Source organism: Perissodus microlepis, chromosome 23 (assembly GCF_051167445.1).
Source record: "Perissodus microlepis isolate ML-2025 ecotype Zambia chromosome 23, ASM5116744v1, whole genome shotgun sequence".
In the NCBI taxonomy this organism is placed as follows: Eukaryota; Metazoa; Chordata; class Actinopteri; order Cichliformes; family Cichlidae; genus Perissodus; species Perissodus microlepis.
Window position 1 is genome coordinate 22,437,650 of NC_140482.1, and position 25,114 is coordinate 22,462,763.

A 25,114-nucleotide genomic window follows, 5' to 3' on the forward strand; every position below is an offset into this window, starting at 1 on the left:
ACTTGGTTTATATCTGACCCAGACAGACTGCAGGTCATAACTTCTTACCTGAAGTTCCAGCGTCCGTCAGCCCATAAAAACAAAAAATCACCGGGCCAGTCCAGCTATGGTCGTGCCATCGGTTAACCCTTCGCGTGCCACCTCCTGTGGTGCTGAACTGAATAAGTGGAAGAAAAATGCATAGATGCATTTTATTTGGTTTTTCAGCATTTTTTGTGGAGCACTTTGTGATATTTATCTTGAAAAGAACTAGATAAATAAAATCATGTAAGAACAAAAAACTCACAAAACACGTGATATGTGGTTATTTATTTATTTATTTAGATAGTTAGGTGGTTACATATCCATAGGTTACATCCAGAAAGTGACTTCTTATATTGACAGCTTTGTAGTGAAAATCTTGCTTGAACAGATTTTCACTGTGGTAAAGCTTACATTGCAACAAACTAATTTTCTTCTAATTTCTTCCAATTATTTTTCCCAAAAAGCAGTTATATTTGACCCTATGTATTCTATTGTCATTACCAAAATTAGCAGCAGTCATTTCTTAATAATTGGTAAAGACATGATTGTCCACATTTCCCTGCATATAACTGCACGTTCTTTGAGGTGCATTTATATTGCATGTTACACAAACAGTGGTCTTGTAAAATCGACCAGCCTGTGTATACACAGTTTTTTGGACCATCTTCACTGCCTTTGTTTGTAAATTTCATTTTCATTTTTATGGTTTATCTTTATGCAAAATTAAAGTAAATAAAATTTACTGATCCATTCCTCAGTAAGTTGAAACAGATCAACGGCACACAGTTGCACAAAAAGGTAGTTATATAAAGTGTCCAGCAGGTGTCAGACTCAAACCCAGACACAGCCAGCGTCCAACAAGGTAGAGCGTCAAACCTTGCTGGACCTTTTGTAGCCCATATATTGTACCATTATATCTTTAGCTTTTATCTATCCATTGCTAACTATTGACATCAAAACTGACATATCAAAAAAGCATTTTTAATGAAATAGCGAAGATCTCAAAACTCTGAGCAAACTGCGGTCTCTTGTAAAAATCCAGTGGCTTTTGTGCAGAGATAAGCAGCTTTTGTACACATAGGTATTTGGACTCTCTGCACCACTGTTGCTTTTAGTTGCTTTTTAAAAGTCTAGCATAATTAAACGCTGTCACCAGAGATGACGTGTGTTGCTTTGCAAACTTCACAGAGATTCTGTGATTGAACAGGGCAGCCACTGCAAGTAACGCATTCCACAGTTGGCCAACTTCAAAATGTGTCCAGTGTCAAACATGTGTGACCTGTCACTGCTAAATCATTTTTTATGCAGTTTAGCAATAAATTAACAACCTGTTTGCTCAACGGTGTGTGTTCTGTGCTACATTAAAAATGCTGCTTGAATGTACACCAGTTTCATGTACAGTTTGATGTATAGTTTGAACTATAATCCTACAGGTATCACAGACATAAGGAATTAATCGATACTAGCATGTGTTAGGATGGAAGATTTTAACATATCACTCAAATCTAATAAAAATAGATGTTCTTTTAGTGCATGCTACAAAAGACAAAACAGGAAATTTTGTCATGTGTTCTAAATGTCAGAAAGAGAAATTGGTTTCCTGGGACCTCCCCCAACTAAGTAAGAAATTTAATGATGATATTTGACTTGGATTTTATTTTAACTGGATTTTACTTTTAAATCTGCCATAATTTGTAGTATGATTCTTTCCTTTGTCTGAGAAAATCACACACTGTGTATTTAATAGGCCTAACTGATTCACTAACCAAGCACTTACTGTAAGACACCTAGTTCTTCTAGAGTTACACTGGTTTGCCTTTCAGAAAATGTAGTGAGAGTAAAAGAAAAACTGAAAAAGCAGCCTACTCATCCATCTGTTTAACATGATTATTTCTATTTACAGTAAAAGAACCAATTTCTGTCACAACATAGTTCAATATCTGTTTACTCATCATGAAGCACAACAATTAAAACATTTTGGGAACTGAGTGAAATGAGAGTTTATCGTTTTAAAAGATATTCTACCAAAACGAAAAGATTAGCATTATATCAATAGAAAGAAAAAAGAAAACAAACAAAAAAAAGCTTGAAAATAGTTTCATTTTTAGGAGTATACTTATGTTGTTATTAATTATGTTTTATTTTTCCAGTATGTATTTATGTAGGACTTATATCCTGCTGCACAACCCAGTTTTCAGTCTAAAATTGCAGGACAAAAAGCTGACCTGAGTGCAAATAATTGTACTAATAATAGTACTAAACTTAATTCCTCCCTCTTCAGCCTGACTTTTTATTAATTTTGAAATATAGACATTACTCTAATCTCGTTTGTATTTACTTATGACATTTTATCTACCGGAGTTTGCTTTCTGTGTTTATTGTTTTGATGTTTTCAAATGTATTCAGCACTCTTTAATTTGATCAAGTGTCCCTTTACCATAGAAAGAAAGAAAAGAATCAAACACACCACAAGGAGCAAAACAGAAATTGAAAATGGAAATGAACAACCAAAGTATAGCAACCACAATTATTAAAGGGTAATTCAAATTAATTTTGCAAACTTGCTCAATAGCAAATAAAATTAAGTTTTTCCTCACAGTTATGAGCCTCCCAGACACCTCCACTATTATATACAGTTGCAGCAAGAGTTGCATTATCTCTCCACAAAGTATTTGCTAAAAAATTATAAACACTTCCAATGACAGACGTGCCAGAAGAAGCCGAGGTTGTGTCACTGGCCGACCATTTCATTGCCTGTAAGGCTGCACACTCTGCACTCTGGACTTCTGGACATGTTGGTTTTACCCCTTGACCCCAAGATGCGTAGCGCAGCTCCTGGCCGTCCACCCATAGCCAGTCTTTAAAGAAGAAATGCAATCCAATCCAGAAGGGACCTGTGGTGTTTTGCTTTTTCAGTTCTCTCTGTATCAGCAACATCTCCGTCACCGATGCCACACTGGCGAGGTCACTGTAGGTCTTTCTGCAGTACACCAGAGCTTCCTCCCAAGTCTTTTTCTCATTCACCACTTTTGGACTGTAGCAGAAGGAGGGTATTTTATCAATTTCTTTTCCATCACTCAGTCCTTTGTCATTGATATAGCCATTGGTATCTGAATTGCCATTGTCGGGTTGCTTATATGCCCAAGCAACCTCCATTGGTCCACCTCCTGACCAGGTCCAATTATCTGTGCCTGAAATTCTTTGCAGTCCTACCCAGACATCGCCTGAGGGGTTCATCTTCTGAAGTTTGTTCAAGTCCTGTTCATTACTAACAGGGGCCAGGTCTGTGTAACTTTCCCGGCAGTATTTCTGAGCGTCATTCCAAGTCTTCTTATCTTCGATGTAAATGTACTTACTCTTACTAAAAGTCCCAGACAAACTCAACAGGAACAGGATGTAAGTGAAGAGTCTGTCCATTGTTCTCTTGGATTTAAAAAGATTTGGGAAATCTGTTCTGGAGCTGTCACCTTTTATGCTTGTCCTTCCGACATGCATTTGCATATAGGTCGGCCCTTTCATTCTCTTAACCACTGTGGGATTATAATATTATTTTATGCCATGTTAGGCAAGGCAAGGCAAGGCAAGGCAAGTTTATTTGTATAGCACAATTCAACAACAAGGTGATTCAAAGTGCTTTACAGAGACATTAGAAACAAAAACAAATAAAAAGCATGATTTAAAATTGATTAAAACAAGCAGACAAACAAACTAATTAATTAACAAACAAACAAACAAAACAGTATATAAAATCAAAACAGATAAAATCAGAACAATAGATAAAATCAGTAGTTAAAATGTACGTTTTGAAATTTAAGCTTAAAAGTGTGGATTTGGTGCTTTATTCAAATGCAGCTGAGAACAGGTGAGTCTTCAACCTGGATTTAAATAAACTGAGTGTTTCAGCTGATCTGAGGCTTTCTGGGAGTTTGTTCCAGATATATGGAGCATAAAAGCTGAATGCAGCTTCTCCGTGTCTGGTTCTGACTCTGGGAACTGATAAAAGACCGGATCCAGATGACCTGAGGGACCTGGAAGGTTCATACTGGGTCAGGAGGTCACTGATGTATTTTGGTCCTAAACCATTCAGAGCTTTATAGACCAGCATCAGAACTTTAAAGTCTATCCTCTGACGGACAGGCAGCCAGTGTAAAGACCTTTACAGATGTTAGACCCTTAATTAAAGATTGTGAATTATTATGTAGTTTTAGTTTGCATTATTCTCCTGAATTAGACGGAGGTGATAACTATTACATTTGTTAAACTGATTTGCATTACATTAGACTGCTGATTTATTGTGAATGAATGATATTGTTTTATGATGCATTATACTGCTGAGTTATAAGAAATACTGTTCGCAGAAAGTCATCGCCTTATTTGTCTGATTAGAAGAGAACAGAACATACTGGAGAGGTTTTCTGCCCCATCTCAGCAGGAGCAGATAAACAGGGAGCCAAGGTCGTAGCTTAGGCGCTGTGTGAGAGAAAGAATGTGAATGTTTAGGCTTTTATGATTAGGTGGGGGCCACTAGAGGCTATAAGAGTTTGATCAATGCTCCACCATTTTGAGATCTGATGCTGTCTGCGTACGGTGTCCATCTCCCACGCGTGTGATCATTAAAATCATTGTTTGACTCAACCCGGCTGGACCAGTGTTGTTATTTTGGTTTTTCCTCTTGTATCCATCCCCAATATTTGAATCCGTAACAGTTTGGGGGCTCGTCCTGTGGTATTGGGGTGGAAGTTGGAGGTTTGGACGGTCCGAGGTTGTCGAACGGACAGGCACAAGCCAGTGGTCTGACGTGAGTGGGCATAAGCCGGCTTATACAAAGGTAAGGCACTACCTGTTGAATCTATTTCCAAAGTGTGCCAAATTGGACATGAAAAAATGAAAGTCTACTCACTGAAATTACTGGTAGATGGCCTGTTTTGATTTTAATGAAAATCTCATGAGATTTGAAAGTTGAAGTTTGTAAGTTAAAATACTGGGTTAGAGGCCCAAGGTAAAGGAAAAATACTGGGTTAGAGGCCCATGGTAAAAGAAAAATACTGGGTTAGAGGCCCAAGGTAAAAGAAAAATACTGGGTTAGAGGCCCAAGGTAAAGTAAAACAGTGAAATTGGGTTAGAGGCCCAAGTAGTTTGGTAGGGAATTGGTCATTTTGTGGGTTAGAGGCCCCATTAGTCATAAGGGTGGACCTGAGGTGGTCATTTTGTGGGTTAGAGGCCCCATTGATCATAAGGTTGCACCTGCCTCAGTCATACTCTTGTTTTGGGGTGTTGACGGTTGTTTCAAAGTGTTATAAATTATTATAGGACGGCAGTGAGACTGCTAGGAAGCGCATAGCCCGGAGGTTATGCTCCCTCCTGGCCGCGGACGCGCGACCTTGACCTGTCGGCGAACAGGGTTAGTTCAGTTTGGCTTGACTGTGGGGTACAGGGCATCCTGGAATAAGCTAGGAGTTAGAGTCTCCTTACCGTTTGGAACGGTATCTGCGCTTTTTTGGGCAGCAAAGGTTGGACCTTGGGTGTTGGACACTTTTAAATTGAGTTAGGGACTTTAGAGATGAGGCCAGAAACTGTTGGACAGATACTGGTTAATAATCACAAGCTGAGTGAGAAAACACAGCTGCTTTAACGTTCTTCTTTTTTTGACAGCCCATAAAACTGCTTACAGGGCCCCAAACCTGTCCCAGCATTAAATAAACAAGTAAAATAGGTAGCTAAGGCTGTATAAAAAAAAGACTTAAAGCATTTTAAGTAAATTCACAGAAATTATTTTTAACCACACAAATATTTCCTGACATGTTGGTAGTTGGCGTTGTTATAGGGGTTCCAGAGTTAGGAAATAATATTACTACTACTAATAATAGTAGCCTTTTGAAACATACACAGACAGACATAAATCTAAAGGTTCTTGGAAGAGGACGCCCTAAACAAATTTAAGAATTTGCTTAAGGCAAAGCACAAGGGATGGGTGGCAAACAAACAAACCATATTATTCTGCAGTGAGAGCAAGTCGTTTTTTATATTGTCATAGCATTTCACTGGAAAATAAATAAAGAGATAAAGAGAAATTATTTAAGGAGAAATTGAAGCCATATCACTTCAGTTCAAGTTAACTTTACAGATATATATATCTGTGAAGTATATATATAGTTATTTATTTATTTATTTATTTATAAAAGAATATATTTTGTACATACTGGACAGGTCACCACCAGTCTGTTGCAGGGCTAACACAGACAGACAGAACACCATTGTGACAAAACAACTACACCTGTGGCCAATTTAGATCCACAAATATGTGTTTTTGATTTTATTTTGATAATATATTAATTTCAGATCAATTTAATTTCATTTATATAGCTTCAAGATTCAAAGTGTTCATTGTCATGTGTACAAAGAAAAGCATTTCTCTGTACAATGAAATTCTTTCTCTGCTGTCCACACACAGATGCCTGTTAATATGTACAGATAGAACTAAAACAGATAAATACAAATAGTATGAACAAATAAATTGAGAAAATAAATAAATAAATACATTAGTGTGCAAAAGAGCTCTGAGCTTAATATGCTTGTTCGATATGTAAGATGACCTGATGTGCAAAAATTATTATTACTGTTAAAACAGGTCAGCTATTCAAGAGTCTGATAGCAAACGTGTCTTTTAGACCCCATTCCTACAAAACTGCTCAAAGAAGTCCTGCCATTAATTAATTCTTCGATCTTAAATATGATCAACCTATCTCTAATAATCGGCTATGTACCACAGGCCTTCAAGCTGGCTGTAGTTAAACCTTTACTCAAAAAGCCATCTCTAGACCCAGCAGTCTTAGCTAATTATAGGCCAATCTCCAACCTTCCTTTCATATCAAAAATCCTTGAAAGAGTAGTTGTCAAACAGCTAACAGATCATCTGCAGAGGAATGGTTTATTTGAAGAGTTTCAGTCAGGTTTCAGAGCTCATCACAGCACAGAAACAGCTTTAGTGAAGGTTACAAATGATCTTCTTATGGCCTCTGACAGTGGACTCATCTCTGTGCTTGTCCTGCTAGACCTCAGTGCAGCATTCGATACTGTTGACCATAATATCCTATTAGAGCGATTAGAACATGCTGTAGGTATTACAGGTACTGCACTGCAGTGGTTTGTATCATATCTATCTAATAGACTCCAATTTGTGCATGTAAATGGAGAGTCCTCTTCACACACTGAGGTTAATTATGGAGTTCCACAGGGTTCAGTGCTAGGACCAATTCTGTTTACATTATACATGCTTCCCTTAGGCAGCATCATTAGAAGACATAGCATACATTTTCACTGCTATGCAGATGACACCCAGCTCTATCTGTCCATGAAGCCAGATAACACACACCAATTAGTTAAACTGCAGGAATGTCTTAAAGACATAAAGACCTGGATGGCCGCTAACTTTCTGCTTCTTAATTCAGATAAAACTGAGGTTATTGTACTCGGCCCTGAAAATCTTAGAAATATGGTATCTAACCAGATTCATACTCTGGATGGCATTACCTTGGCCTCCAGTAACGCTGTGAGGAACCTTGGAGTCATTTTTGACCAGGACATGTCCTTCAACGCACATATTAAACAAATATGTAAGACTGCTTTCTTCCATTTGCGCAACATCTCTAAAATTAGAAATATCCTGTCTCAGAGTGACGCTGAAAAACTAGTTCATGCATTTATTACTTCCAGGCTGGACTACTGTAATTCATTATTATCAGGATGTCCAAAAAACTCACTGAAAAGCCTTCAGCTAATCCAAAATGCTGCAGCAAGAGTACTGACAGGGACTAGAAAGAGACAGCATATTTCTCCTGTTTTGGCTTCCCTTCATTGGCTTCCTGTTAAGTCCAGAATTGAATTCAAAATCCTGCTCCTCACATACAAGGTCTTAAATAATCAGGCCCCATCTTATCTTAATGACCTTGTAGTACCATATCACCCTATTAGAGCACTTCGCTCTTGCTCTGCAGGCCTACTTGTTGTTCCTAGAGTATTTAAAAGTAGAATGGGAGGCAGAGCCTTCAGTTTTCAGGCCCCTCTTCTGTGGAACCAGCTTCCAGTTTGGATTCGGGAGACAGAAACTATCTCTACTTTTAAGATTAGGCTTAAAACTTTCCTTTTTGCTAAAGCATATAGTTAGGGCTGGACCAGGTGACCCTGAATCCTCCCTTAGTTATGCTGCAATAGAGGTAGGCTGCCGGGGGATTCCCATGATGCATTGAGTTTTTCCTTTCCAGTCACCTTTCTCACTCACTATGTATTAATAGACCTCTCTGCATTGAATCATATCTGTTATTAACCTCTGTCTTTCTTCCACAGCATGTCTTTTATCCTGTCTTCCTTCTCTCACCCCAACCAGTCGCAGCAGATGGCCGCCCCTCCCTGAGCCTGGTTCTGCCGGAGGTTTCTTCCTGTTAAAAGGGAGTTTTTCCTTCCCACTGTCGCCAAAGTGCTTGCTCATAGGGGGTCATATGATTGTTGGGTTTTTCTCTGTATCTATGAAGCGCCTTGAGGCGACTTTTGTTGTGATTTGGCGCTATATAAATAAAATTGAATTGAATTAAATTCAAACAAATCAACAGTTGCCTAAAGGTGCAGAAATATAGAAATATAACAATACAGAAAATTCCCAGATTACAGACAGGATGATGGTGAAACAGCACAGATAAGACTCAGCAAGTTAGCCTCCCTTTTTTTTTAATCTATCAACATATCAGCACTAATGCTGAGGTATATTTCCCAAAGTTGTTAGGACAAGAAAAATAAACAAATTTAGAATTTTCTTAGGGTAAAGCATAAGTGCTGCCTTACTTCACAGTAGATATGCAAAACGCATGTTTGTATAGCAAGTCAAATGAGTATTTCAGCGTCTTTCTTGGGAAACAATCAAAGATGATGAGAATACATTTAGAAAGGAGAATAGGAAATACAGCTTTACATTTTTCACACTGATAGATTTTGAACAAAATACAGTGTTTAAATACATTCGTGTGTAGTAGCAGCATTTAATTTAAGTTGCCTTACCTTTTTTCTTGTGGTTGCTTTTTTTAAGTTCTGTTATTACTACACTTTCTTGAGTTTTTTCTTTTTTCCCCATTTCCTATTTTCATGATTGTCTTTTCACTTTTACATTACTGACTAAATTAACTTTCATTTTATTCAGTAAAAGGACTAGATGTTACAATCCCTGACAATGCACTGCTTTAAATGGAGAAAATGTTGGCGGATGGCTGTTATGAGGAAAGCATTAACATTTATGGAGTCTCACTTCTTCAAAGGGACAGAAAAGGTGATAGAGATAAGTAAGACAAGTAAGTAAGATAAGATAAGATAAGATAAGATAAGATAAGATAGGAGAGAGCAGAGAGGAGAACCGGAAGGGGGGCGCCCGATCTGGCTTCCCACACCTCCCTGCCGGATCGGGCTGTACGCTCTACCTGCCCACTGCCTCCCAGAAAAGGGACGAAGAGCAGAGGGGAGAAGAGCGGAACATTTTTCTTTCCTACTCTTTCATTCCTCCTTTTAGTTTCACTTCCATGAGGTTAACTGCACAGTCCCCAAGAGGCCCTGAGACAGCTGTATCAGTCAACCAGCAAAACTTCCAATGTTATGTTTTATGCTTTTGACGCCCCCTGCTGAGGCAGGCCCACCACGAGTTGGTCAATCCTGGGCATGTGTATCACGGTTAGCTGACTGCCTTAGCTGCCCAAGTGATGTCAGCCCTTTTTAGCCATAGCCAGTGACTGGTCCTCTCAGCAGTGTTAGCCAGTTCTCTTATAGCCTGCCGTTGTGCCTGTCCTCTGATCCCAATCTCTCTCAGCAGTTTTGCTGTTGTACTGGCAACAAAGCCCCTGCACCCCACTTCCACTGGGCGCACCTTGATCTTCCAGCGTCTGTCCTCTGCCTCAGCTGCCAAGTTGGCATACCGCAGCTTCTTACGCTCAAATACTTCCTCAATTGCTTCCTCCCATGGTACAGTCAGCTCAATGACATACGCAAGTTTTTGGGAGCTAGACACCTGAGGACCAGGTTGTGTCTCCATGTGTATCTGCCCTGAGTAAGGCTAGTCCTACAACCAACTAAGATGTGCTTGAGTGTGGCTAGGACTGTACACAGGGGGCAGGCTGGGTCTTTTCCGAACCTCTAGCATGTCTGGCTGTTTCCTCCTGTCGTCGCACCTTCTCCACTACCATTTTTTGAAGTTACAGATGCCTGTTGCCACAGAGGTGTTACTGCTCCAAGACCAAATCCTCCTGTGCCCTGTAGCTTAGATGTAGCCGGGGTCCACTTCCTCCCTTGCTAGGGTGGGAGCAGTGCCTCTCAAGCCTCACTTTTGCACATTTAAACCCCTCTACCTGGCAATGCCAGTATCCTGTCGCTATAGAGTGCAACGCTGCTGAGGCATTTGGGAAGTCCGAGCCACTTCTTAACGTAGGAGCTCACTAGCCTCTTTAGTCGATTGCATGATTGAGTGAGACCTCGTACATTGTCTAAGGCCACAGTAGTCTGGGTAATAACCTAAATTGAAAGCACCAGAGCTTCAATTTCCCTGGGAGTGCAGTGTTGTTAATCCGGTGGAGATCATTAGCCAAGTTCCGCCTTAGTTGTTTTAGTTGCCAAGTATCATTGAGGTCTGCATTATACCACCGTCCCAGGCTCTTTATGGGCTTCTGTAATACTGTTGGAATTGGTTCTCCACTGATATAGAATTGATTGGCTGTCAGTTTTCCTTTTATGATGGAGATGCTGCAAGATTTACTTGGCTTAAACTCCATTCTTGCCCATTCGATGTTTTCCTGGAGCTTCTGTAGCAATCGCCTAGTACATGGTTTTGTTGTTGCAATGATGGTCATGTCATCCATGTAGGCTCTAATGGGAGGAAGACGAAGGCCACTCTAAGCTGAGCGCGTGAGCAGTCGTGCAATTGCTCACGTGCTCAGCTTAGAGGGAACAGTGCTCTTGAGTCTCTCACCTCCCACTACCCACCGAGATGCCCGCATGACCAACTCCATTGCCATGATAAATGCCAGAGGGGAAATCGTGCCGCCTGCCATTAACTCCAATTCCCAGGTGCTGCCAAGCTGGTCACCAGGACATAAACACTCCACGGCTGAAGATTTATTTAAAGCACATAAAATGCATTTTATTAAAGAAAAGAAACGATGCGTGGGGTTGGAGAGTCCAGTCTTCAAATCATATGGACTGTCTCTTTAGGTTGGAAGAGAATCTGTGTTTCCTGAACTGTAGGACAGCATTATATAACTTCTTGTATGTGTCGAACAGCATGCCAGACACTGCAGTGCACATAGTCGTGTAGTAATGTCAACTAAAGTATAAAACTTGTAATCCAGCATTAATGTTTTCATATTAGTTGTCACACTGGCAATCCAATCCAAGAGTTAATGTCACTCCTCGCACTATGTTTCAAATATTTTTTATTAGACGGAAGAACAAATTAGATGCGCTTATGCCCCTTTTTTTTGTTTTTCCAGTACCTCCATAATAACAACAATAATAGTAAGTGTGCCTTGCATAGGGAACTTAATGATAGAGATGGTACTACTAATAATAGTTGAAATAGTAACAATTATAATAACAGGGGTGGCCAGGTGGTTAGCACTATTGTCTCACAACAAGAAAGTCTTGAGTTGAATTCCACCATCGGGGTCTTTAGTCCAAAGACATGCAGCTAGTGAGGATATTATTATTAACCTATCAACCATTATTAACCTATCATTAATAACCTATCCTCACTAGCTGAGTGAGCTATCACTCATGCCATGTTGTGACGTCAGCCAGTGACGTATGAAATATAAACATGAGCTAGATACATGAACATGCCCGGAACAGAATCATGAAATGCACCCATACTCAGGAACTACAACATAATTAACTTATTCTTTCATAGAAACAAATAAGTCCAAAACCATACTCAACAACCTGTGCCAGCGGTGCATGGACCATGACACCGAACCATTGAGCTACCTTTTCTTCTAAACATTGTTGCGAAATCAGTTTTACCCCTGTTCTTTTATTCGTCGAAACTTCCAGAGACGGCACCGGAACTCAGTAGTTATTTCACAAAACCTTTATTCATCTTCATTTAAGCATGCACTTCTAGAAGGGAAGACGAGGCCGGTGTGTCCCTCTGCAAAATCTTCACTCCTTTGTCTGTGAAACACAGTTTTGTAGGGGCGACCCTATCATAAAACCCCCCCACGGTGTGCTGCAAACTCTGTCTGTGTCTATGTGCACGAGCACATGAATGCCTATGTGAGCGCACATGAGTGAGTGTGCATGTGGATGTGTGTGCGTAACACTGTGGGTGTAGGTGACTCCCTAGAGGTCATAAAAAACCCATCTCCCTTCCAGACCACAGTTATCCAGGTCAAATGTTGAGACCCCCACCCAAACATTCTCTGGGGAATTTCCACTCAGCATTAACGCCTCTCTGTTTTACTTTCACAGTTCAACTGGGGAGGGTCTCCTATACTCTACTCCTAAGTTCATGACACAATCAGGCCTTTATTACATTGAGGGCAGTGTCAGTGTCTCTACAATAATTCTACATTCTATGTTAACAGATTTCTAAACTCTAAAATCAGCTAAACATTCTTACAACATCTTACACTTAAATGATGCCCTTTTCAGTGCAATCATTAGCGGGTCCATTGTTCCTCTTGAGGTTACACATCCACAGGGCTTAAATCTGGGACTCTCCACCATTTGACCCTTGAACTGAAGAAACAATGCCCTGGATGACTGAGAAGCTTCACAGACAATGACTTGGTGGTGTTACAGGGTAGAAAAACAAAGCCCTCTTTCTTAACAACTCAAAATCAAAACTCCCGTGTGCCTACTTTGTGTAAATGTTGAAACGTGATAGGCTTGTGTGACCTTAGATTCACCAGCTGTCCCCACCTTTCTTCCTCCGGTGTTATTTGAATGTCAAATTGTTTCATGGCTTTGTTTACCCTGTAATCCTTTGGTGGCAAAAAAGATCATTTATCTACCTCAATTCCTTTTAAGTATTTGCATTTAAACAGACATGCCTTAACGTGCCTTGGCAACACTCCGCTAGTGTCTTTCTGTGACTCATAATAAAGCAACTGAACAAAGAAAGTAAGAAAAGTGGGACCCACATGAACAAACATGATAAACGAATCAAAATTACTTTGTGTGCATGCTTCATTCTACTCCAATGTAGTGTACAATGATTTTATTTCATAGGGGGGGCCATTTGGGGGGTTACTAAAACATTGGGGTGGCACACAGAAAACAGAATTTCCAGTTTTATTATGCTGTTGTCAAATATAGGTTACTTCTAATATATGGCAAAAACGAAAGAAAGAAAAGAATTATAACCCTAATTAATGTTTTGCTGTTAAAGCTGATATCACTGAAAATGGGTACATATGAAAACCGAATAAGAAATCCATAATAATCTTTTTGAAATAAGAAGTTAATGTTTTCAATTCATAGTAGGGTGACTTCCTCTCTCTTGTGCTCACATTTATTAAAATTATTTTGCCGGGAGGTGGGGCACTGGGGGAACCAGCAAATCTTGGGGGTGCCCCTGGGCTGAAAACGCTGGAGACTATAATCATAACTATAATAATAATAACTATGCCAATAATAATGAGACAAAAGTTCAGATTAGCTTTCACTGGCAGAGACAGCTCTTAAAGTAAATTAATAAAAGATGCTCAAATTGCAGACTCTTATAGATTGGAAAAGTCAAATTATTATTGTATATGTTGTGTGCTAATGGTCTGAATTTAATCATTAAATTATTGCTATCAGATCCCTAAGATGCTGACTACATGGCATAAATGAAATAAGTGCTTTTGTATAGGTAGCTGCTGTTCACATCTGTGCAAACACAGGTGCTTGGTTCAATAAATTCCTGCACCTACTTCCCATTTCCTAAAATATATAATAAAATATAAAGAAATGTGAGGTGGCTCAAAACATTTAAAAAACACTGTATCTGTAAATTTTAACCAGACAGAAAAACGTTTAAACACTTTAAAAACACAAGAAAAAAATGGCTACTAAAATCATCTGCCTGTTGATTTCTTTGCATTTCCTGATGTTTCCTTCTTCCAGGGTCCCATACAAAGGTAACAAAAAATATTATTTCTCAAGCAAAAGAATAAAAGAGATTTATTTTTTATTTTTAACAAGCTTAAGATTGTTTAACTTGATAAGACAGAAATAGGAAAAAATACACCAGAGATTAAAATATGATAAATATCCAAGCTAACAAGGTCCCAGTACTTGGGTCTAACTATATTTTCAACAGTTATGCTGCACAATTAACATTTAAACAGACACATTTTTACAACTGAGTATGAATGAACTTTGATATTGCTGCAGGAGAAATAATTTAATTTTTCTTTTTGTTTTGCTTGTTTTTAATTTAATCAACATAGACATTTTTTTTATTTACACATCAAAACAAAAAGTTGAAATAGAATTCTTTCAAAAAAAAATCCAGCTTACATATTTTTTTGACAGGATAGAAATGAAACAGGTGATATAAATAACCAAACTGTACTAACTACAATAAACACAAATGTTATTAAAATTCATTTTGCAAAGTAAACAACTTCAGTAGCAAATAAAATTGAGTCTCTCCACACAATCATGCGCCTCCCAAACACCTTGAGTCCCTCCTGTCACTTGTAGGGCTGCACACTTCATCTTGGGGTGCGGACACAATGGTTTTCCCCCATCACCCCAGGCCTCGTAGCCCATCTCCTGTCCGTCCACCCACAGCCAGTCTCTGGACAAGAAGCGCAAGCCAATCCAGACATGTTCAGTGGTGTTATGTTTCTTCAGCTCTTTCTGGATCAGCATCATCTCGGTCTCTGATGCCACACTGGCCAGGTCGTTATGGTGCTCCCTGCAGTACTCCAGTGCTTCCTCCCAAGTTTTTTTTTTAGTTGCCACCACTGGCCAGTAGCAGAAAAAGTGTTCCCTACTACCTCCGTCTGAATCATGCCACCTGTTTTTCTCAGTATAGCCATAATTGTCATTACTGTTATTGTCAGGTTGTTTAACTTCCCAGAAAAACCTGGACACCTCTCCACCTCCTGACCACAACCATTTGTTTTTGTCTGAGGAACTCCTTATCAGTCCTATCCAGATCTTTTCAGTTGTGCCACCGGAGAGCTCCTGAAGTATGCGGATGTCGCGTTCATTATTAACAGGAGCCAGGTCTGTATAGTGCTGGCAACAGTAATCTAAAGCCTTTTTCCAGCTGTTGTCCTCCTTAATGTAAACATACTTGGTAAAAGTTCCAGACAAGCTCAGCAGGAGCAGGATGCAGGGAAAAATTGGATTCATTGCTGTCTTGCTTCAAAGAGTTCTCAAGAGCAACAAAGATACAGAGAGGTTTGATGATATCTGCTGGAGCTATGACTTTTTATGTTTGTCTGTCAAAAAGTATTTGCATAGGGCAGTACTTTCATTCACTGAATCAGTCAGCATCCAGTACAGCTGTTGCACAGTTGCTGTTTCCTTTTACTTTTGGACACAAAAATAACAGAAGGACAGAGGCTCACATACCATTAGGGGAGATTAGAAGAGGGCATGGCAGGGAACAGAGGGAACTGACGAGACAGAAGAAGCAAAACTGAACAAATATAGATGAGCCAGGAGACTATCAGAATAAAACAGGAAGAAACACACACTGACACTCAGATGGCTATGTAGACTTGACACTGGGACTGGGGATAAACAGACATGGAGACCTGAAGGGAGAAAACAGACACACGTACATGAAAGAATAATGCATATACGTATACTCAGGAACTACAACATAATTAACTTATTCTTTCATAGAAACAAATAAGTCCAAAACCATACTCAACAACCTGTGCCAGCGGTGCATGGACCATGACACCGAACCATTGAGCTACCTTTTCTTCTAAACATCTTACACTTAAATGATGCCCTTTGCAGTGCAATCTGGAAATACAGAAGAACTGATGAAGCCCAAGGTCAATCACAACAAGCATAACAACCAAATTTTTAAAATTTGCTTAAGGAAAAGCACGAGGGTTGATTAGGTTCACAGGACACAAACAAATTATATTGTTGGTTGACAGGACAAAGTTGTTTTCATGTTACATCATCGTACTTGGAGAACAAATGAAGATGACAAGAGAACAAATTTAAGTTTCATCCTGTCAAAATGTTTATCATGCACTGACTGAACTAGTCTCTGGGCATCCCACAAATAAGTTTAATAAGTCCAAGAAGCAAATATGAAAATAATAAAAACGAAAAAAGTTTTTTTTCTCAAAGCATTGTTAGTTTTGTGATTAATGTCATCTGAAGAAAACAAATACCATTATTATTTTTGCAGGGTTACAATTAATCCAACATACTCTTTAGTAGTAGAGCTCTTTAACCTCCAGCCTCTGAGGGTGAGCCCAACCACACAAGGATGCTCATTTCTGCCTCCTCTATTTGCATTCTTATTCTTTTAGTCACCACCCACTCTTTTTGTTAGCCCGGCAACTTGTGCAAGGATAGGCTTCAGCCTTTCTAAACCAGAATTTAATAAATAAAAGAAAATGGATGGGCAAGTCAAAGCAGAAATAGAAAACCAAAAAATGACATCATTGGGAACAAACTCATCGACAAACTCACAGATTTATTAGCTTTCAAACCCCAAAAAGTCAGCTGTTGACAGTGTTTGAATGAGATTCATCATTCCCGTATGTAGATTTACAGATAAATCATTAAAAAAAATCAATCAATCAATAAATCAAAGTGAGCCACTGCAGATGATGCTCTGTGAGGCAAGCCAAAAAATAAGTGTGTCATTCAAGCAGACTGTTTATTAGGAATGTAGTGGTTTGTTAAATAAATGCACAAGCAGCCAGCCCAGAGATATAATCTGTCCAGCATTCCCTGGATGTGTCCTGTGATATACTCCAGGGAGAAAACATCTCACCAAGTCCATTCAATCAAGACCAAAACCAGCTCCACAATCAGCTTGGTCATTCAAGAGGGACTCCTTGTCTGTATCACTTTCTCTCCCTGGTGGTAGAATCAAAAGTGATGCCAACACAATGTTTATGGAAACTGTCACTAATGACGCACTTTTTTGTTGTTCTTTTAGTGCTGGATTTTCTTTAGGTGACTGTATCCCATAATCTTGGTAACCTACCTACTGTCATTATGATATGGAGAACACATAACAACTAAATCGAATCCTTTGCAAATAATTGACAGTAAATTGTCTTCAAAAAGCAAAGACATCTAATGCTGAAGCTGAAAGATTGCTTTTTGTTTGTTTTTGAAAAATATAATAATATTTTTGGTTCTATGTCAACAACATATCCCAAATAAAGTTTACAGCATGCTTCACTCTGTGGCATCATCTGCTTATTTAACAAAATCTAGTTAGCATTGGAAATTCTTGTTAATACAAGATTTAAGCTACTCAACTGTTCAAGGCCTCATTGATTGTATATTTTGTTTCGTGTGGGGTTTTTTTGTTTTTATGAGTGACAGTTTTGGGTTGTTGGTCAAGATGCGAATAAAATGCAGACTTTCCATTTTAACTCAGCTCGCCTTCCGGACCTTCACTGACCCTTTCCTCAAATCATCACAAGCTCCTCCTGTAACGTAAGCCATTCACACCTCTAAAACTTCATTCACATCTGCGTAAGTGCCAGTTCCCCACTAATTCAACTCTCCTCTGTTCACAGTTCACTGCATTAGACCATCACGCCATGATTAACAGGGAGGATTAACAAGCAGCCACGAGTCCCTTGCTGAAATCAACCTTGCATTCAGCTTTCAAATCGATGCAAGTCATATACAGCAGAAAATAAATAAAATCAAAGACTCAGCGGTGCTGTTGCTCTTAAATCTATTTTAACCTGTTTAGCAGGAGTGGGGCAGGCAGAGTTTACCCTGGTGCAGGTGTGCCGCTGCGGTCATGTAAGTGGAAGGATCCGGGAGTTTCGCTGTGAATTTCCCATTCCCGCACACATGTGCAACTCCAGTTCCAAAAAGGTTTCAGACACTGTGTAAAATGTAAATAAAAACTTTTGGTGCTGGTGTATTGTATTTAATGTTTTTTTAATTTTATAACTGGGTTTAAAGGCTGAAATCTTTTTTGTAACATATTATGAGATTTAGCTGTTTGTTTGAGATAAGATAAAAGAAAACGTTAAATGACGAAGCCCCAAAAGTTGATTCTGTTCATCTGGACGTAGCGTTTTCAGTGAGAGAAATGTTTTGTCACTCATCCAAGTGACTTCTTCAGTCTCAGCTGACTGCAGGTTTCCCCAATCTTATAAACAGTACCTTTTCACAATGACTGAAACTAGCCGGCTGAATGAAAAATGGGCTCTGAGGTCAGTTCCTTGATCATTTATATGCAAATTGTCATGACCATTGATCAACAACCACTGATCAATGGTCATGAGGGAGTGGTTGCAATCACAGCATTGTAAGATGGTGAAAGTTATACCCTTAGGCCCCCTCCTTGATTCAGAGACGGTCTTTCCCTTTTCACGTAAATGGCCTCCTTGACTCTGCGCTCAAACCAGCGTTCCTCCGTGTCCAGGATGTGCACATCCTCATCATTGAAAGAGTGTCCACTGGCCTGTAGGTGTGATTAGACTGTGAAGTCCAGGTCTGACAAGTTAGCTCTTCTGTGTTGTGCCATCCGCTTTGGTTTTCCCAATGTATAAATGTATAAATCCTCCTGGCACTTAACAGTGTACACTATGTTACTCTGTGTTGGGGGACTCGATCCTTGGGGTGGAACAATTTGTGGCGCAGCGTGTTTTGGGGTTTAAAAGCCACAGAGGCGCGGTGTTTAGAAAAAAATTCGTCTCAACTGCTCCTATACTCCTGACACTAGAGATGGCACGATACCACTTTTTAATGTCTGATACCAATTCTGATATCATAAATTTGGATATCTGCCGATACCGATATGAATCCGATATAGCGTATTTTGTAATCAATAAAACTGTTTTTTAAAAACAAATAAATATCTTGCTGCATTTTGTATAAGTTCATACTCAAGTTTTAAAAAACAAGAGACTGAAGCTATTCTGTTATACCTGTATGCAAAAAATACACTCCGCCCAAAACATTTTATAGTTCAGCAACACTGATCAATCTAATGAATTTAAACCTACACCATCTTCCCTATTCTGGCATTTTATAGAGTACTTACCTACCTAACTAATAGGGTAGCCAACTCCCAGCAAAAATATTAGGGAACCACCCTCCGCCTTTAATCGATGTAATCACCTTTAATTTAATGCATGTGTAAAACAAATGCACAGAAATCAATTATTTTTCTACAGTAATTAAATAGATTCAACATCTTTCTTCAACAGAATTACAGACTGCACAGATGGTACCTTCCCAAAGGAAAAAGTACTATAGCTTACTAGGGTATATTAGACTTATTAGTTACTATATGCAATAATGGATTTCTATACATTTAATCAGATGACCACTTTTGTTGTAAGATTCAGATAATTATTTATTCAAAGTTTTTAAATGACATAACAAAGAAAAATATTTCTTTGTGCCCCCCTCTCCCTGTTAATGCCCAACCTGGCCCCCTGGCAAAACTTTGCTAGACCCGCCCCTGCACAGTTACCAGCCGTCACCTACTTAGAAAAGGATCCTGGTGTTATTTGTCTCTCAGAAACAGTTCATAACTTCCCTTCAACTCATTCATGTCACCTAAAAGGTAAACCTGTTTCTCCATCACCTGTTCAGCTCTGATGATTCAGTAAGGACATCTCCTGGTTTCATCTTCATGTTTCCCTCTCACATATCCAAACCGATATCATCACCAGCAGCTTTTACAGCCGTGGCTCCAGCAAACCTCAGCTGATACTAGAAAGTAATATTAAATACATTCTAACAACAGCTCATCAAGCTTAAACGTGCTGCTGTTGTTTATCCGCTGGTCTCCTCTTTCTACCGCAAAGTGGGCGATAAACAAACAAGAAAGATGGGACTTGCGGCAGAAAAGCCGATCATTGATCAGTTTCATGTTTGAAGTAATAACAGGAGAGGGAGGGGGGGTGAATGAGAGAAGAAGATGCAACTGCACAGCAAAGACAGAATAACTCCAGCTTTGTGTCTACTCTTTAATTCTAGTTCAAGTACGGGACAAATCACTTCCTTTTCACCTCAATATGGAACTCCGATGGCCAGTCCATCTGTGGCTCAATATATCAGTTGTTAGCTTAACGTGGAAATACTATGCAAACATTCAGGGATGAACTTACACACTTGTTTTACTTCTCTGGGATAGTTTTCGCCGAGATGAAATGCCGCGGTTAGGAAGCATGTAGCGAGGCTCCAAATGCTCCAACAGACCACCGACAGGTCTCGCAGACAACAGTCGCTCTATCACGTGACACATACTGCTCCGATGCGCCGAGCTGGGTTACGCCAAGTAGCATAGTATCGGTATCGGTAATATCGGTCCATCTCTACCTGACACATAGGGGATCACTAACGTTTGTCGCTAAGTCAGCAGTTGTTCTTCTCTCCTGGATCGGCTGGATCTTTCTTTAGCCGCCTTCCCAGCTTTGACAAATGTCCAGGTGGCATAACCACATTTACTCAGAGCCTTCTTGATGTGATGTTCTTCTGCTTCCCTGTTCGCTCTATTTTGTACCATCCTGATCGCACCCAGTTTGTGCTCTAGCGCAGCGGTCCCCAACCTTTTTTGCGCCACGGACCGGTTTATGCCCGACAATATTTTCACGGACCGGCCTTTAAGGTGTCACGGATAAGTACAACAAAATAAAACTAGTACCGGTACCGAAAAAAAGAAGATTTATTCATAACACACGTGAAAAGACCCAGGAAAACCGAGTAAACGATAAAAACGATAACAAAATAACGCTGAAAACCGACAAAAACCCTGAAAACTATACATTTCACACCTGAGCCTCAACTCTCGCGGCCCGGTACCAAACGACTCACGGACCGGTACTGGTCCGAGGCCCGGGGGTTGGGGACCGCTGCTCTAGCGGATGATCAAACCTTAACCTCCTAATACCCGAACTCTTTCATGGCATGCATTTTTAATTTCTCTTTGCTATTGTGGCTGTCTGGGACCTGATGAATTTAAAAACAAAGAATTACCAGATTTTTTTTTTTTTTACCTGATTTTTGATTCTGAGAAAAATGAGATTCAAATAGGACATTTGTTTAAAATTTCGATAGAACAGTGGCAGTATAATGTCCTCGTAAGTGGATATCAGGCCCTTGTAGAGCAAAATTTCGTATTTTGGTCTAGTCAACCCAAAATGTGATGTCCACATATTTGGATGCCAGAGCCTAGGAGGTTAAATAGGAGGTTAAATACTGTTCCGTATGTGTAGGTTTATGGTACACATCAATTTTTCAATGTCCCCCATTACTGATGGAAATCTCACAGTCTTAGAAGGCTAACCTGCTACTTTCCTTATCCTCCCTGGTGGACATGATGTGTTTGTCTAACTAGTTAATGTGATCAGTGAATTGTGGTCCATCCTGAAATTTGACTTCCACCCATCCACATACCTGAACCAATGACTTGGTGGTCTAAGGAGCTTGGAAAGAAAAGTGTCTGCACTTCTTTAAGTTGCTTGAAGACATTTCACCTCTCATCCAAGAAGCTTCTTCAGTTCTAGGTCACCTTCACCCGTCTTCACACCTTGGCTCATGTGAATAGGTAGAGGATCATTAGCGGGTCCATTGTTCCTCTTGAGGTTACACATCCACAGGGCTTAAATCTGGGACTCTCCACCATTTGACCCTTGAACTGAAGAAACAATGCCCTGGATGACTGAGAAGCTTCACAGACAATGACTTGGTGGTGTTACAGGGTAGAAAAACAAAGCCCTCTTTCTTAACAACTCAAAATCAAAACTCCCATGTGCCTACTTTGTGTAAATGTTGAAACGTGATAGGCTTGTGTGACCTTAGATTCACCAGCTGTCCCCACCTTTCTTCCTCCAGTGTTATTTGAATGTCAAATTGTTTCATGGCTTTGTTTACCCTGTAATCCTTTGGTGGCAAAAAAAGATCATTTATCTACCTCAATTCCTTTTAAGTATTTGCATTTAAACAGACATGCCTTAACGTGCCTTGGCAACACTCCACTACTGTCTTACTGTGACTCATAATAAAGCAACTGAACAAAGAAAGTAAGAAAAGTGGGACCCACATGAACAAACATGATAAACGAATCAAAATTACTTTGTGTGCATGCTTCATTCTACTCCAATGTAGTGTACAATGATTTTATTTCATAGGGGGGGCCATTTGGGGGGTTACTAAAACATTGGGGTGGCACACAGAAAACAGAATTTCCAGTTTTATTATGCTGTTGTCAAATATAGGTTACTTCTAATATATGGCAAAAACGAAAGAAAGAAAAGAATTATAACCCTAATTAATGTTTTGCTGTTAAAGCTGATATCACTGAAAATGGGTACATATGAAAACCGAATAAGAAATCCATAATAATCTTTTTGAAATAAGAAGTTAATGTTTTCAATTCATAGTAGGGTGACTTCCTCTCTCTTGTGCTCACATTTATTAAAATTATTTTGCCGGGAGGTGGGGCACTGGGGGAACCAACAAATCTTGGGGGTGCCCCTGGGCTGAAAACGCTGGAGACTATAATCATAACTATAATAATAATAACTATGCCAATAATAATGAGACAAAAGTTCAGATTAGCTTTCACTGGCAGAGACAGCTCTTAAAGTAAATTAATAAAAGATGCTCAAATTGCAGACTCTTATAGATTGGAAAAGTCAAATTATTATTGTATATGTTGTGTGCTAATGGTCTGAATTTAATCATTAAATTATTGCTATCAGATCCCTAAGATGCTGACTACATGGCATAAATGAAATAAGTGCTTTTGTATAGGTAGCTGCTGTTCACATCTGTGCAAACACAGGTGCTTGGTTCAATAAATTCCTGCACCTACTTCCCATTTCCTAAAATAGAATGTAAAATATAAAGAAATGTGAGGTGGCTCAAAACATTTAAAAAACACTGTATCTGTAAATTTTAACCAGACAGAAAAACGTTTAAACACTTTAAAAACACAAGAAAAAAATGGCTACTAAAATCATCTGCCTGTTGATTTCTTTGCCTTTCCTAATGTTTCCTTCTTCCAGGGTCCCATACAAAGGTAACAAAAAATATTATTTCTCAAGCAAAGGAATAAAAGAGATTTATTTTTTATTTTTAACAAGCTTAAGATTGTTTAACTTGATAAGACAGAAATAGGAAAAAATACACCAGAGATTAAAATATGATAAATATCCAAGCTAACATGGTCCCAGTACTTGGGTCTAACTATATTTTCAACAGTTATGCTGCACAATTAACATTTAAACAGACACATTTTTACAACTGAGTATGAATGAACTTTGATATTGCTGCAGGAGAAGTAACAATTTAATTTTTCTTTTTGTTTTGCTTGTTTTTAATTTAATCAACATAGACATTTTTTTTATTTACACATCAAAACAAAAAGTTGAAATAGAATTCTTTCAAAAAAAAAATCTAGCTTACATATTTTTTTGACAGGATAGAAATGAAACAGGTGATATAAATAACCAAACTGTACTAACTACAATAAACAAAAATGTTATTAAAATTCATTTTGCAAAGTAAACAACTTCAGTAGCAAATAAAATTGAGTCTCTCCACACAATCATGCGCCTCCCAAACACCTTGAGTCCCTCCTGTCACTTGTAGGGCTGCACACTTCATCTTGGGGTGCGGACACAATGGTTTTCCCCCATCACCCCAGGCCTCGTAGCCCATCTCCTGTCCGTCCACCCACAGCCAGTCTCTGGACAAGAAGCGCAAGCCAATCCAGACATGTTCAGTGGTGTTATGTTTCTTCAGCTCTTTCTGGATCAGCATCATCTCGGTCTCTGATGCCACACTGGCCAGGTCGTTATGGTGCTCCCTGCAGTACTCCAGTGCTTCCTCCCAAGTTTTTTTTTAGTTGCCACCACTGGCCAGTAGCAGAAAAAGTGTTCCCTACCACCTCTGTCTGAATCATGCCACCTGTTTTTCTCAGTATAGCCATAATTGACATTACTGTTATTGTCAGGTTGTTTAACTTCCCAGAAAAACCTGGACACCTCTCCACCTCCTGACCACAACCATTAGTTTTTGTCTAAGGAACTCCTTATCAGTCCTATCCAGATCTTTTCAGTTGTGCCACCGGAGAGCTCCTGAAGTATGCGGATGTCGCGTTCATTATTAACAGGAGCCAGGTCTGTATGGTGCTGGCAACGGTAATCTAAAGCCTCATTCCAGCTGTTGTCCTCCTCAATGTAAACATACTTCGTAAAAGTTCCAGACAAGCTCAGCAGGAGCAGGATGCAGGGGAAAATTGGATTCATTGCTGTCTTGCTTCAAAGAGTTCTCAAGAGCAACAAAGATACAGAGAGGTTTGATGATATCTGCTGGAGCTATGACTTTTTATGTTTGTCTGTCAAAAAGTATTTGCATAGGGCAGTACTTTCATTCACTGAATCAGTCAGCATCCAGTACAGCTGTTGCACAGTTGCTGTTTCCTTTTACTTTATTACCATTTTTTTTTAAATAACACGTATTTTCTTTTGAAATCAGCTGACTGAAAAAATGATGAAAACAGTTCATTGTTCTCTACACTGCAGTAGGTATAAAAACTTCTAGTCAAAATGCAGACAAAGAAGTTTGTAAATGTGTGCACATAATATTAGGAAATAAAGATTACTTGATGATTAAACTTAAATTTCTGGTTAATATGGAAATGAATGCCAAATGACCTATGGCATCGCCTGCAGTTACAAAAGACTCTAAGCAAAGTAAATTACCTTCATTTATAACTACAAAAAAAAAAACACTCACAAAAATGTCTCTTAACAAGATTGACATGCTTTGGTGATTTTGTTGATGGTGACCTTTGGCGGACTCCTAGATTTAAAAACAAGGTATGATGAGTGGAAACCCAGAGCAGATGTAAACAGATGTAATCTACTAGAACAGA

The 25,114-nt window shown here is 39.2% G+C and overlaps 2 protein-coding genes and 1 pseudogene across 2 annotated transcripts; all 3 read right to left on the reverse strand.

Annotated features, from left to right (window-relative positions):
• Window positions 1-312: 312 nt before the first annotated feature.
• On the reverse strand, window positions 313-3,441 carry LOC146361412 (putative C-type lectin domain family 20 member A). The gene has a single exon (XM_084922291.1). The coding sequence runs from the start codon at window positions 3,439-3,441 to the stop codon at window positions 2,590-2,592; it is 852 nt and encodes a 283-aa protein (XP_084778417.1). The 3' UTR covers window positions 313-2,589.
• Window positions 3,442-14,288: 10,847 nt separating this feature from the next.
• Window positions 14,289-15,447, reverse strand: LOC146361413 (macrophage mannose receptor 1-like). Its single transcript, XM_084920339.1, has one exon. The coding sequence runs from the start codon at window positions 15,397-15,399 to the stop codon at window positions 14,662-14,664; it is 738 nt and encodes a 245-aa protein (XP_084776465.1). The 5' UTR covers window positions 15,400-15,447; the 3' UTR covers window positions 14,289-14,661.
• Window positions 15,448-23,709: 8,262 nt separating this feature from the next.
• Window positions 23,710-24,485, reverse strand: LOC146361414 (macrophage mannose receptor 1-like; annotated as a pseudogene).
• Between the last annotated feature and the right edge of the window lie 629 nt (window positions 24,486-25,114).

Excerpts from the sequence above, each read along its gene's own strand:
- LOC146361412 (XM_084922291.1), bottom strand. The coding sequence starts at position 3,441 with ATGGACAGACTCTTCACTTACATCCTGTTCCTGTTGAGTTTGTCTGGG.
- LOC146361413 (XM_084920339.1), bottom strand. The coding sequence starts at position 15,399 with ATGAATCCAATTTTTCCCTGCATCCTGCTCCTGCTGAGCTTGTCTGGA.